The 11,442-nt window shown below is 62.4% G+C and overlaps 1 protein-coding gene across 2 annotated transcripts; it reads right to left on the bottom strand.

Annotated features, from left to right (window-relative positions):
• Nucleotides 1–1,642: 1,642 nt before the first annotated feature.
• RNF126 (ring finger protein 126) lies at nt 1,643–9,843 on the bottom strand. 2 transcript variants are annotated; one of them, XM_074928118.1, is made up of 9 exons: nt 9,731–9,843; nt 6,674–6,732; nt 5,248–5,311; nt 4,523–4,764; nt 3,955–4,023; nt 3,800–3,869; nt 3,519–3,612; nt 3,011–3,126; nt 1,643–2,829 (listed from the first exon to the last, which is right to left on the bottom strand). In XM_074928118.1, the coding sequence occupies exons 1-9, from the start codon at nt 9,803–9,805 to the stop codon at nt 2,674–2,676; spliced, it is 945 nt and encodes a 314-aa protein (XP_074784219.1). In that variant the 5' UTR covers nt 9,806–9,843; the 3' UTR covers nt 1,643–2,673. The 2 variants fall into 2 exon arrangements, with proteins under 2 accessions (XP_074784219.1, XP_074784220.1); XM_074928119.1 differs by having other exon boundaries at nt 4,592–4,764.
• Between the last annotated feature and the right edge of the window lie 1,599 nt (nt 9,844–11,442).

Raw genomic sequence — 11,442 nt, 5'->3', positions numbered from 1 at the left:
TCCGTGCGCAGCCCTTGAGCCAGGACTTTGTGGGCAGAAAGGAACAGACCCGATCGGGGGACACTTGGGCCACAGACACCCACGTTCACACCCCAGATCGTGACCTAAAGCGCAGAATCCAGCCCTCAGCCTCCCCAGGCTGGTCCTGCCCCTCCTGCCCAGCTCCGCTCCATCCTGCCCAGCAGAGACGGAGCCGGGAAGGCGGCCAGTGGCGAGGACCAGCCCCGTGCCCGCAGGGGAGCACGGCCAGAAATAGCATCCGGGCCTCGGCCTCCCGGCCAGGGCACGTTCCTGCACCGCCCTCCCCGCCCGCCACGGCGAGGCAGCGCAGCCCGGTCACTTTGTCATGTCAGACGTGAGCGATGGCCCCAGCGAAAACCACCAAACTTGTTCCATTTCTTACCCAACCAGCTCCCAACGTGTCTGCGAGAGGGAACTGCCACCGCGTTAACCGTGTGGTGACCGCGGCGGGCACCGGCCCCCGCCAGGCAGGTGGCAGCAGCCACGCTCCCCCCACGGGCCACTCGAATCCCTCCCCAGCACAGCTCGTCCCTCGGAAATCACCCCCCGAGCTCCGAGGGAGCCGGGAACCCTGCGCCGAGCACCAGCTGAAAGGCAGTGGCAGGAGGAAGGTTTCTCCAGGTCTCCCAGGCTGCGTTTCGGCGACTAAACAGCAAAGCCTTGTCCCCGTGCCGAGGGGCGCGCACGGGCTCAGCCGGGGACCCTCCTGCTGCCACCCACCTCCCAGGCCCGGGATCCCGGTGGCAGAAACTTCTGGCTCAACCTCCGGCAGCGGATGAGCTATTAACCCTGATATACCAGTCCTGAGATAAACCCTCGTCCCGCGGGCACCCGCCCGCCGAGATGAAAGGTGCCGCTGGGCTGCCCTGGCTGCGCTGGCGAAGCCGAGGAGGAAAAACATTCCAGGGTTGTTGCTCAGCGCCGGCTGGGTGAAGGCTGTTGCCCTCCGCGCTGGGGGCATTTTCCCCAACAAACCTTCCCTTCGTGTTCCAAAACAGCTCAGGAAACATGAAACGAGGCTCCTGCCCCCCCTCCCCGCCTACGGGAGGCCAGTGGGCCGCATCCTCGGGAGAGAGACCCCAAAGCTCTGCCGGTGCCAGGACCCCGAGTGCCTGGGGAGGGGGTCAGAACCTTCCCCAGCCCCCCCCACGGCCCCAGAAGCGTGGGGAGCCCCAAAGGCCGCTGAACCCCCCATCCATCCCCCTGGCAGCCCCCCCTGCTGCTCCAGCCTCTGCCCCAGGAAGGTCCCGTCATGCAGGGGTGGGGGACCCAGGGAGAGCCCCCCCGCCCACCCCCCGGCCCTGCCCCAGGACGAGGCGTCGCTTCACCCCCGTCCCGTGCCCGCGGGGCTGCTCCCGCCAGCCCCGTGCTGGGCAGAGCCCTCGCCCACCGCTCCCCACGCCCACCCCGCCGAGGGCATTTCGAGCCCCGGGCTGCTCCGTGGGGATCCAAAACCGGCGGCCCTGGGGAGCACCGAGAGCCCCCGGGCGCTGCCCTGACCCCCCCGGCCCGGGAGCCGGGCACAGGCAGGGGGCTGGGCACTGCCCACTCCCAGCACATTCCTCTCATTCCCCGAGAGCCAGCTCTGTCACAGAAACTGAGTCACAAACACACCTGGATATTAGTCTCTCTCTTCTTTTTTAATCAGCTGTATTTTAAGTAGCTCTGAAATACATTTTTCTCCAAAATGTTGTTTTTCCTGTATGTTACTCGCTCACAATGACGCTTGGCTGGTCCTCGCTCCCGTGCGCGCCCAGTCCTGGTGTCGACCCGAGCGGCGAGAAGGGCAGGACTGCAGCAGGGAGAAGGTCTAAAAAGTACAAAAGCCCAGGGCGGGCCGCTGAGGGTCACCATCCTGCCGCCGCCGCTCGGGGACCGGGCGCTGGCGCGGGCGCAGCCCGGGGCACAGGGGGGCCCGGACGAGCCCGGCCGCCTCCCGAGAGCTCCCCTGTGGGTTCTCTCAAATCATGCATAACGTCTCGTGGAGCTGAAATGTCCGTTTATTTAACAGCAGTAATAATTTAAAATTATAAAAACCCTTTCAGTGTTGAGTATCGGAAGGGTGAGGTTATAAAGAAAAATAAATGGGACCGGAGAGGGGGCAGGGAAGAGTAACGGGGTCTACTCCAGGAGTTCGTTTTTTCAGTGACACCGAAGGGCCCTCGCGGGGCGCGGACCCCGGGAGGGAGGCAGTAACATTACGCTTTTGTTTTAAAGACTTCAATCTCCAAAGCAGAAGAGACAGTATCCAAGGGGAGGAGGAGGAGCAAAAGAAATAAAGAAAGGAATCTCAAATTCAAACCATACAAACAACCTTTCCGTTCAGAATCGCAACCGGTAGCTCAGCGCCTCGGGTCTCCCGGCCGGGCCGCGCAGCCGCCGCTCGCTGCAAGGGGGAAAGTCCACGCGGCAAATGGGTGTTTTTATTAACAGACAGAGCTCTTCCCCCGCCACAGAGCGCGAGGCTCCTCGTCTCTGAAGGACCCGGAGTCTCCGTGTCTTCGGAACTCAAAAGGGGACTCTGGGGGTGCTGCCTCCCCCGCGCTCCCCCCCCCCTCGCTCTGCTCTGGAAGCCCCTTTCGTCGCGCACGTTGGTGGGGAGGGAGGGAGGACAATGGACAGGGCCCCAGGGACAGAGGGTTGGATTAAGATTCATGAGTTGTTCGATGAGTTTTCGTTACTTGGTGAGCTGGAGGAAGAGGAGGAGGAGGAGGAGGATGGCGAGAAGTTCATCCCCGTGAGTCCTGGGGGGTTTGTGGCAGTGTTTTGTCCACTTAAGCTCTTCCGGCACACAGGACACGTGTCGTGCTTTGGAGAGCAGACAGAAACAAAACAAGAAACATGGGAAACGGGGTTAGAAACACGACACGGGAGCAGCACTCGAGGAAAAGGCTCGGGTGACGCTCCCTCCCCTGAGCAAAGGCTGCTCACGCTCAGGCCCCCTCAGAGGGGCCAGCGGCCGCCCGGGAGCCCCCGCGGCAGCACCAACCTGCTCCAGCCAGGGCACGATGCAGCTGTTGTGGAACAGGTGGTTGCAGGGCAGCTGCCGGACGTTCTCACCCACTGTATAATCCTCTTTACACACCGGACACTCCAGCCCAGAGTCTGGGTCACGAAGGGAAAGCGAGATGCAGGTGAGCGGTGACGGGGAGCGCGGGGCTGGGAGCTCCCTCCTCCCCGTCCCAGCAGAGAGCGAACTCGGGGCGCTGCACCCCCCCCGCACCCCCCCGCCTTCGCTCCCCTGCTCCCTCCCCTCCTGCTTTGCCATCTCTGTCCGCACTGAGCTCCGCAGAGCAGTTCCCCTCCCCAGGGCAAATCCATGCAGGCTGCGCCGCTCCTTTGTGGGTGCGAGTGTAACAGCACAGCAGCTTCCTCCCCCCTTTGAAATGTTTTAGGCCTTGGAGGGACCAGCAGACTGAATTAAAATCCCAAGGAAACGTTGAACAGAACCTTCAGAGCGCTCTTTGCGAGCGATTCCCTGGAGGAGACACACGTACCTACGTGTTCCTGTGCGATCTGTACGGTGGGGAGGGCCTGGATCTTCTCTTTGTCTGCTGGCGGCGGCCCAGTGTTTTCAAACTGATTTAGTAACTGAAAAAGCAAGAGGCCACAGGAGGCAGAGAGGGGGCGTGAGCCCAGCAGCACGTGGAATCTGTCAGTTTACTGAAGCGGGGACCTCGTCTCCCATTTCTGCAGCCCCCACGGTTCACCCCCCGCGCCCCGAGGGTTCCGCAGCAGCGGGTGAGGACGGGGGGAGCCTTTCTAGTGCCACTCTTACCTGGGTAATGATCGCATCCAGGCCGTTGGCGCCCCACGCGTAGTCCATCGGGTTAGAGTGCAGGACTCCCCTGGAAGAGCAAAGACAACGATTACACCCGCCCCGGAGCACGGACAAGGGCAGCGTCAGGAAGAGCCGCACGTGCTCCGACTCACCAGGGCCCTAGTCCCAGGTTTGGTATCGTTGTAGGTGCAATAATTCCATTGACCAGCTGCTGGATAATTCTGAAAGGCAAGAAAAACCAGGATTATGTAAGAATTAGTGTCTGCTAGCTCCCAGCCCAGGAACCTGGCGTGGAAGGAACGCTCAGTACTGTCGCATCACCGGGGGAAAAGGAACAACATCCTGATTATTCGCTGATAAAGAGAAGTTTCCATATTTTATTTGTGAGGGGATAATTTCTGACACGATGGCGAGTGGCGCTCCAGGATACAGTTGAAGGGACATTAGTCTTGCTGTCCAGGGCGTCCTCCCGTTCCCCCTCAGGCTGAGCAGCGCTAACGGCAGAACCCCCGGGCACACGTGGTTGAAACGGCCCCCCGGGGCCCCCCTCAACTTGAGGCAAGCGCTGGCCAACAGCTGGAGGCCCAGCACCCAGCACCGCGTTCCCGGGGCAGAGCCGGGCAGCTGCGCTCCCCGGCCGAGGGTCGGGCTGATTCCCACTGACACTCATCAGGGAGAAATAACGGGGGTCCCCCGCCCCGAGCCCCGCGTCGTCCTCACCCTTCCAGCGTGGGCACGCCCTCGTGCCTGCCAGCGGCACGGCGTGTGGCCAGGCGGGCCCGCGGCTGCCTCGCGCCGTAGCGGTGCCGGGACTGATGCTCCCGCTCCCTCCGGTTCTCCGAGTCCCTGTTGTCCTCCGGCTGCACGTTGGACCCGAACGGAAACTCAAAGCTGTCATCGAAGATCCCGAAGGCAAACTGCCCGTAGCCCTGGGGCAAGGTGAATAAGTGCTGATCCACGTTCTGGGAGGGGAGAATTCAGAGGAGGGCTTGTGAGAAGCAGTGAAAGCGCTTTGCTCTCCCGCCTGGGACCCCACGCCGTGGAGCTCAGGCCCCGCCGCAGCTCCACGGCCCCCCCCCGCAGCTGCACAAGGCACAGACAAGCTGGAACTACGCTTGAGGGCAAGAAATAACTGCAGCTTCCCTGGCTTCGCTTTAGCTGCCGCCTTGTAAACTGAGGCTACTGCATAGCAACACACCCAGACAGCTCACTAAATCCCAGCTTAGCCCCCTCACAGCAAGAATAAGCTACAAGCGATGGTCCTATTAAAAACAGGCAGCAAAAATACGACACGCGGAGATTTCAGGAGCAGCGTGTGGATGGTATTAATACCTCCCTCCCCAAGTTCTGTCATGATCTGGGGAACATTTAAACAACGAACTAATGGAAAAATACTTCAATGGCACAGCAGAAAGTGCCGGAAGGGACAGAGAGGGCTGTCTCACCTCGAAGGGGTGCCTGCTCTGGTCGCCGGCCGACGTCGAGGAGCTGGTCTCATTGTCCGCGTTCCTGGGGGAGGAGCAGCAGCGGTGGGGCGTGAGGGCGCGGCCCCGGCTGGCCCCGCAGACACGGCGCCTCGATGCCACCTGGCAGGAGGGACCGTCCCTGCGCAGAGCTGAGCTGGAAGGGGCCGCAGAGCTCTGCTCGCCTTCCCCCCCCGGCACGGCCAGCTCCGCCCTCAGCTCCTCATTTTCAAATTGTCCACACCAGTTTCCATTCGTCCCTCCCAGCAACTTCGTTCTCCCACATCTTGACCCACCTCTCCCTGCCCTTTTAGATTCTGATTTCATGAAGCTACAGAGAAGTGTCTGAACCACAAGGACTCCCCACAGGATCCACCTCCCTCGAGTCAGGCACCGGGAGGAGCAGCCTTAAGGTGCAAACCCTGGCCACTACGACCCAAACAAGCTTAAATCTAATCCTGAATCAAAGGAACTTCTCTCTTGCAAAGGCACGTGGCCAAACGGGACAGATTATTAGGAAAACTCTAATGACGTCAGGCTTCTGCTTTCAGAGAGCTGCAGGAACGTTTCCTGCTCAGGTCTGAGCTCTGACACTCGTGGTAGCACAAGGAAAGGTTCAGCTCCGGGGGTCACAGCAGATCACCCGCACGGCTCGGGCCGGCTTTCAGCCTCTGAGGTTGGTGTGGTCAGACCAAACGTCCCCTTGCCAGCACATAAAGACCCCCCGTCCCCCTCCCCGGCAGGCAGCAGCGTGTGCCCGGCACAGCCCAGCCCGCCCTGGCTCAGAGCTGCCTGCACGCTGCCCGTCCCGCAGCCGCTCGCGGCCAAGGGCCGGCAGACGCAGCTCAAACATTTTAAGCCGCTTCTCCTGCTCCTGCCCGTTCCGACACTGCCAGAGAGCAGCGCCGCTGCTGAGTCAGCAGCGAAGCACGTGAATGCAGATCTCAGCTGCTCCAGCGCAGAGTCCAAAGTCTCAGTCACAACGTTTCGCCATTTGTACTCCAAGTTATTAAATTATACGCTGCGGCGTAGGTATGCGCTCCATTCCGCAGGTTCCTCTCTCCGAGGGTCAGCTCTACCCTGGTGACTCAAACCAGTTCAGAGCTACCACAGGCCACGGGGAAAAGCCTCTCTGCTGCTGCTTTTTGTTTGTTTGGAATCAACCCAGTCCTCCCCCACCCTCTACCAGCACCCTGTGACACCCAGCACTCCCGTGGCTGCCTCACCTGGAGATGCAAACTATGCAAATTAAGCACTCTCTACCCATAGCGAGGAAAGATGAGCCAATGTGGGCAGGAGTAGTAAAAATGGTGTATCCAGTACCCAGCATCACCTTTTAACTAGGAAAAGGAAAAGAGCAAAGCAGACTGAGTTCGTCCCAGCAACAGCCTTTGGGGCAGCACATTACCTTGGCTCCTCAGGAAGTTCTTCAATAAAACCAGATTCACACCGCGGGCAAATATAGTCCTACGGGAGAAGAAACATCGAATGAGCAAAGGAAGAAGCCGTTTGTAAAAGCTGCAAAGAGTGTGATGGGGCGGAAGAGTCCTGCAGCCCATCGTCCCAAACACACGCCACGATTACGGGGCCAAAGCCACCCCAACCCAGCGGGTATCTGCCTTCCCCAGACGGGTGAGGTAAATTGTTAAGCCTGAGCTCGTTTGGAACTTGGCTTTAGAAAAGATCTGGATAACGCTAATTAATCCGCAGTAGAGACAAAACATTAGGTAACATCTGATGTAGTCCTGGGTGAGGTGAAAGCAAAACCCCCGTCCCTCCCCGGAACAGCAGCGCTCAGACGGTTTTTAAGTAGCTGCGTGTTTGGGGGCCTTCCCTGCCCCCCTCAAGGGCCAAACTGCCCCCACGAAAGAGACACGGAGGGAGCTGCAGCTAATCCAGAGTCACCGCTGCTCAAGGAAAGCTGTTGCTAACGCAGCCCGGGGTTCAACCACGCCGAGGTCGAGGAGACGCAGGAGGGTCATTCTGCAACGCACAACGCCAGAACCTTCCAGAACCTTCCACTCTGCGCTCCTTCAAGGAGGCTGCTCCACGCTTTAGCCTGTAACAGCCCAGACTGAGCCCGCCGGTGCAAACAGCCTGGCTGGGGGGCAGCCGGGTTCCCCGCGAGGTTGTGACAGTCCCTTTTCCTCTCGATTCCTGGTGCCAGTGAAGAATTTCTACTCCACCACCTCGCTGCTGCAGCGAGCGGCAGCCCGGGACGGTTGCGACTCCGAAAGGAAGTGACTTGGCTTTGCAGCGGGAGGGAGGGAGCGAGCGGCGCCGCCGCGGCGGAGGAGGAAGCGACGGACCCTGCAGCCACCCCCAACCACGGCCAAGGCAACACCCCGAACCCCGCGCTGGCAAAGCCAGGCTCAGCGGGAAGAAATTTAAGAGCTTCTAAAAATAACGGTACTTCCCTTTACTACTGCTACATCGGAATTGGCACGGGCCCTGAAACAGAGTCAACAGATTCCCCCAAAGACAGGATGCCGGCCACGTGGGCTTGCTCTGATAAGACACCTGGAATCGCTCTTCCAGCCACCACAGAAAAACCCGATAAGGCCCCAGCACGAGGCAGCGGCGCCAGCGATCCCCTCGGCGCTGCCCCGCGAGATAAGGGAGCGGCAAACACCAAGACCTAGAGAGAGACCCAGGAGAAGCTGCTGCTCCCCCTCCCGCCCAGGGCTCTTCCGAGCCGCAATTGGAAATAACCGCGTCCAGGCAGTTTGCACAACGTTTGAATTCAGGAACATTTCTACACCGTGCAAGTTCTTCTCAGAGGCGGTTACTGACACACAGGAACTCCTGCGCTGGTCACAGGAGAGCACACCAGTTGCCTCTGCCCTCGAAACACCCCGTTACTGGTTTACGTCCCAGCAGCGCGCCACGGGGGCGGCCACCCTCGAGCCGTGAGCAACCTTCTCCTCCTCCTCTCAACCCTCCTATCTAAGGGCAGCTTTTCTGCGCGTGTGCTCACAGATAGCTCTGAACACTGGGATCAGCAAATTCCTCGGCAGCTGGAACAGCACAAACGTCAAAGTTTGTTGTTTCTCAGGCTGTCAGAACTGCTCCTTTCGCGGCGTCGGCCACGGTACCTGCAGGAGCGTGGTCTGCAAACAGGAAGGGAAACCAAATGACCTCGGACCCCCAAAACAAGCTCATTAACTGGCAATTAGCTAAGTCTGGATCAGGAACCGCAGCTGTGCGCTCCCTGCCACGGCTCAGCGCGTTCACTACCAGATGCGCTTCGCTGGCACAAGCCCAACACGGAGCGTTTAAACAAAAATAAGTGACTGGTATTTTTCAGTTGCAACCTTCAGCTCCTGAGCCACCTTCTCCCTCCCGCCTACGTATTCAGCAGGAGCGTTATCAAGAGTTTTGTCTTCATGCTTAAACACAAGCGGTGACATTTACCAGCAAGGCCTACCCCCGCCCCAGCAGCACGGCCGACGGGGAGGGCGAAAGGACGAAGAGCGCGTCACAAAACCAAACCGACGGTGAAGTCTGATCAGCCGCGGCACAGAGACGCCTCTGCCCGCAGTCGTGTGACTTCTAACGTCCAGTAAAACTTCACAGAAAGCAGCGCCGTATCCTGACAAGACGCCGTGAAAAGTTTCAGGACAAACAGAGACCGGCAGAATCCTCTGAGGCGAATTTAACGTGTCACATTTGGCAGACGGTCAACAGAAAATCGAGCCGTGACCCGCCACGGCGTTTCAGGCGGTTCCTTTCCAACCGCCAGCGCTCCTTTTCCACCCACTCCGGGACGCTCTGACTCCCTGCGAGCGGGGCCCGTACTCGGTGGTTAAGGCACGTCTGGGCGCGCTGCACCCGGGCCGGGGAGCCGCTTCTGGAGCGGCCGGGCGGACCCTTCCCGCGCCTGCCGACACCTGAGATCCTACCGCCCGCGAAGCTTTTCTGACGCTCGTTTAAATCCTACTGAGACAAAAAAGAAACCGCCCCGGTGTCACCGCACGGAGCTTCGCGCCGGCCCAAGCCGCGGGGCGAGGGCGCTGAGCGCGGCCCGGGGCTGCCCCCCGCCCCCGGGCAGGGCTGCTCGGGGGGGTCCCTTCTCGCCGCAGCCCGGCCGGAGCGCACCGAGCGCCGCGGCCCCCCCGCGCCGGGCCGAGGGGGGCGGAGGGCCCCCGCCCGGCACCGGCTGCTCCCCGCGGCCGGGGGGCGCCCCCTTCTCCCCCAATTCCCCGCTCCGGAGCCCCCCCAGTCCCCCCCCCGAACCCCAAGAGGGCGCAGAGCCGCCCACCCCCCACGGCCTCCCCGCCGCCGCTCCTAACGCCCCCCGCCCCACACCCCGCGACCCCCTCGGCCCCCCCCGCGCTCAGGGCCCGCTCCCCCGGCCCCCCCAGGCCTCATCCCCACGTGCCCGAACCGCCGGGCCCCCCCCGGCCCGGCCCGGCCCGGCTTCCCCCCCCGCCCCGGCCCGCGGCCGGGCCGCTCCCCCGCTCACGGGCAGGCGCGGGGCGATCTCGGCCGAGCAGCAGTGGCAGAAGAACCGTCCCGGCTGCGGTGAAGCCTCCGCCATCTTCCCACCCCCCCCCCGCGCCTCTCCCCGCCCAGCGACGCGCGGCGACGGCGGCCGAGGGGGGACACGAGCCGCGGGGCGGCGGAAACGCGGAAGGGAGGGGCGGGGCGACGCGCGGGGCGACGCCTGCGGGGGGCGGGGCTTGTGCTCAGGCCGGCGCGGCCGGGGCCGCCATTTCCCCGCGGGGCCGGTGCGGGGCCCCGGCGCCCCCCCGGTCCCTCCGGTCCCTCCGGGAGGAGGCAGACCGAGGAGGAGCGGGACGGGGCTGCGGCTGGAGCCGCCCAGAGTCTCCCCCGATTCGTTCCTGTCCCTGTTTGGCTTTTTTTTTTTTTTCCTTCTTATTTTTTAATGAAATTGTCTGAAGGGGCCTTTCGAATGTCAGCGCAGAAGCTGAATGATTTCTCGTTTAAAAAAGAGATGGGGAGTGACCAGGTGTGTGTCCCCCCCAAAACGGAAACAAAATTGTTTTCCAGTGCAAATCCAAGATTTTCTTTAAAAAGTGGCAACAGCCACCAGTGAACGTAAAGCTGAATTTCGGCAGAAACCTCTCGAGGGGGGGCGCTTCCCCCCAGCTCTCTCCGGGGACGTTTGTGGGTCCTGGGGAGGTTTTGGGGGGCAGCGGGTGGAGCTGCCATTCCTCAGGGTTTTTCCTTCCCGGGCTGACTCGGAAACGAGCCGGGGCCCAGCTCTGGGGCAGCGCGGGGGGTGCGTGGTCCCGGCGGGGGGTCCCTGGCACTGGGGGCAGCGCTGCGGCGCCAGGGAATGGGTTTGGGGGTGCTGGGGTGCGGGGTTTGGGGGTTTGGGGCGGTGAGGGTGTGGGATGGGGGGTTTGGGGGGTCGAGGTGGCGCGGCTGTGGGGTTTTGGGGTTTCCGCACCGTGAGGTCGGGGGGTTTGGGGGTTTCGGCGGGGCAGGACTGTGGGCTGGTGGGTTTCTGGGCGGTTTGGGGGTTTGAGGGTGATGGGTTGCGGGTTTGGGGGTGACAGGGTGCGAGGTTCCAGGGTTTGAGGGTGGTGGGGTGCGGGGTTTGGGGGTGCTGGGGCTCAGGGTTTGGGGTTTGGGGATTTGGGGGTGGTAGGGCTCAGGACTCAGGGTTCGGGGTGCGGGGGCCCCGCCGGCCCCGGCTCCAGCCCCGTTTCCAGCAGGTGGCATCTGCAGCCCAGGTTTGGCCGCTCCGGCTGCGCTCGGGGATGCGGCGGCTGGGGAGGGTTCGTGGGGTGGCTCGGGAGTCCCGGGGGGAAGAGCGGAGGGACCCCGTCCCCTGCGCCCACCCACCAGCCGGCGGAGCCGGGGGGGGCCCCGGCGGACCGGGCGCTGCTGGGAACCGGCCGCGTAACGGCGCGGGAGCCGCTCGGCGACCGCGGGAAGGGTTCGGTCATCGCGTGGAAACTGCAACTGTGGGACGAATCTGCGGCCGCTGCGTCGCTCATTGACGATCCCAGCTCTCGATGAGACACGTTCGCAATTATTTACCACGGGTGAGGAAACTGCTGCAGGGCCCTGCAGCTCCTTCCCTGGGGAGGGGGGTCCAGACAGCCCGGCGGGGCCTGCGCCGCGGCCAGACGAGCTCGAGCCCGCGGCCCTGGCCGGGGCATTTCACGCCCGGGGGGAAAGTTCCCTTCCAGGCCGAGGACGTGG

This window comes from Athene noctua, chromosome 27 (assembly GCF_965140245.1).
Source record: "Athene noctua chromosome 27, bAthNoc1.hap1.1, whole genome shotgun sequence".
Lineage (NCBI taxonomy): Eukaryota > Metazoa > Chordata > Aves > Strigiformes > Strigidae > Athene > Athene noctua.
Note: the sequence above shows the minus strand (reverse complement) of the source record. Positions and strands in the feature narration are given on the sequence as shown.

Bases quoted from the DNA above. Each gene is read 5' to 3' on its own strand.
- RNF126 (XM_074928118.1), bottom strand. From the start codon at position 9,805: ATGGCGGAGGCTTCACCGCAGCCGGGACGGTTCTTCTGCCACTGCTGC. The intron at 4,765-5,247 runs GTGAGACAGCCC...CTCCCCTCCCAG, and splicing joins AGAGCAGGCACCCCTTCGAG to AACGTGGATCAGCACTTATT. The intron at 4,024-4,522 runs GTGAGGACGACG...CTTGCCTTTCAG, and splicing joins GGCGTGCCCACGCTGGAAGG to AATTATCCAGCAGCTGGTCA.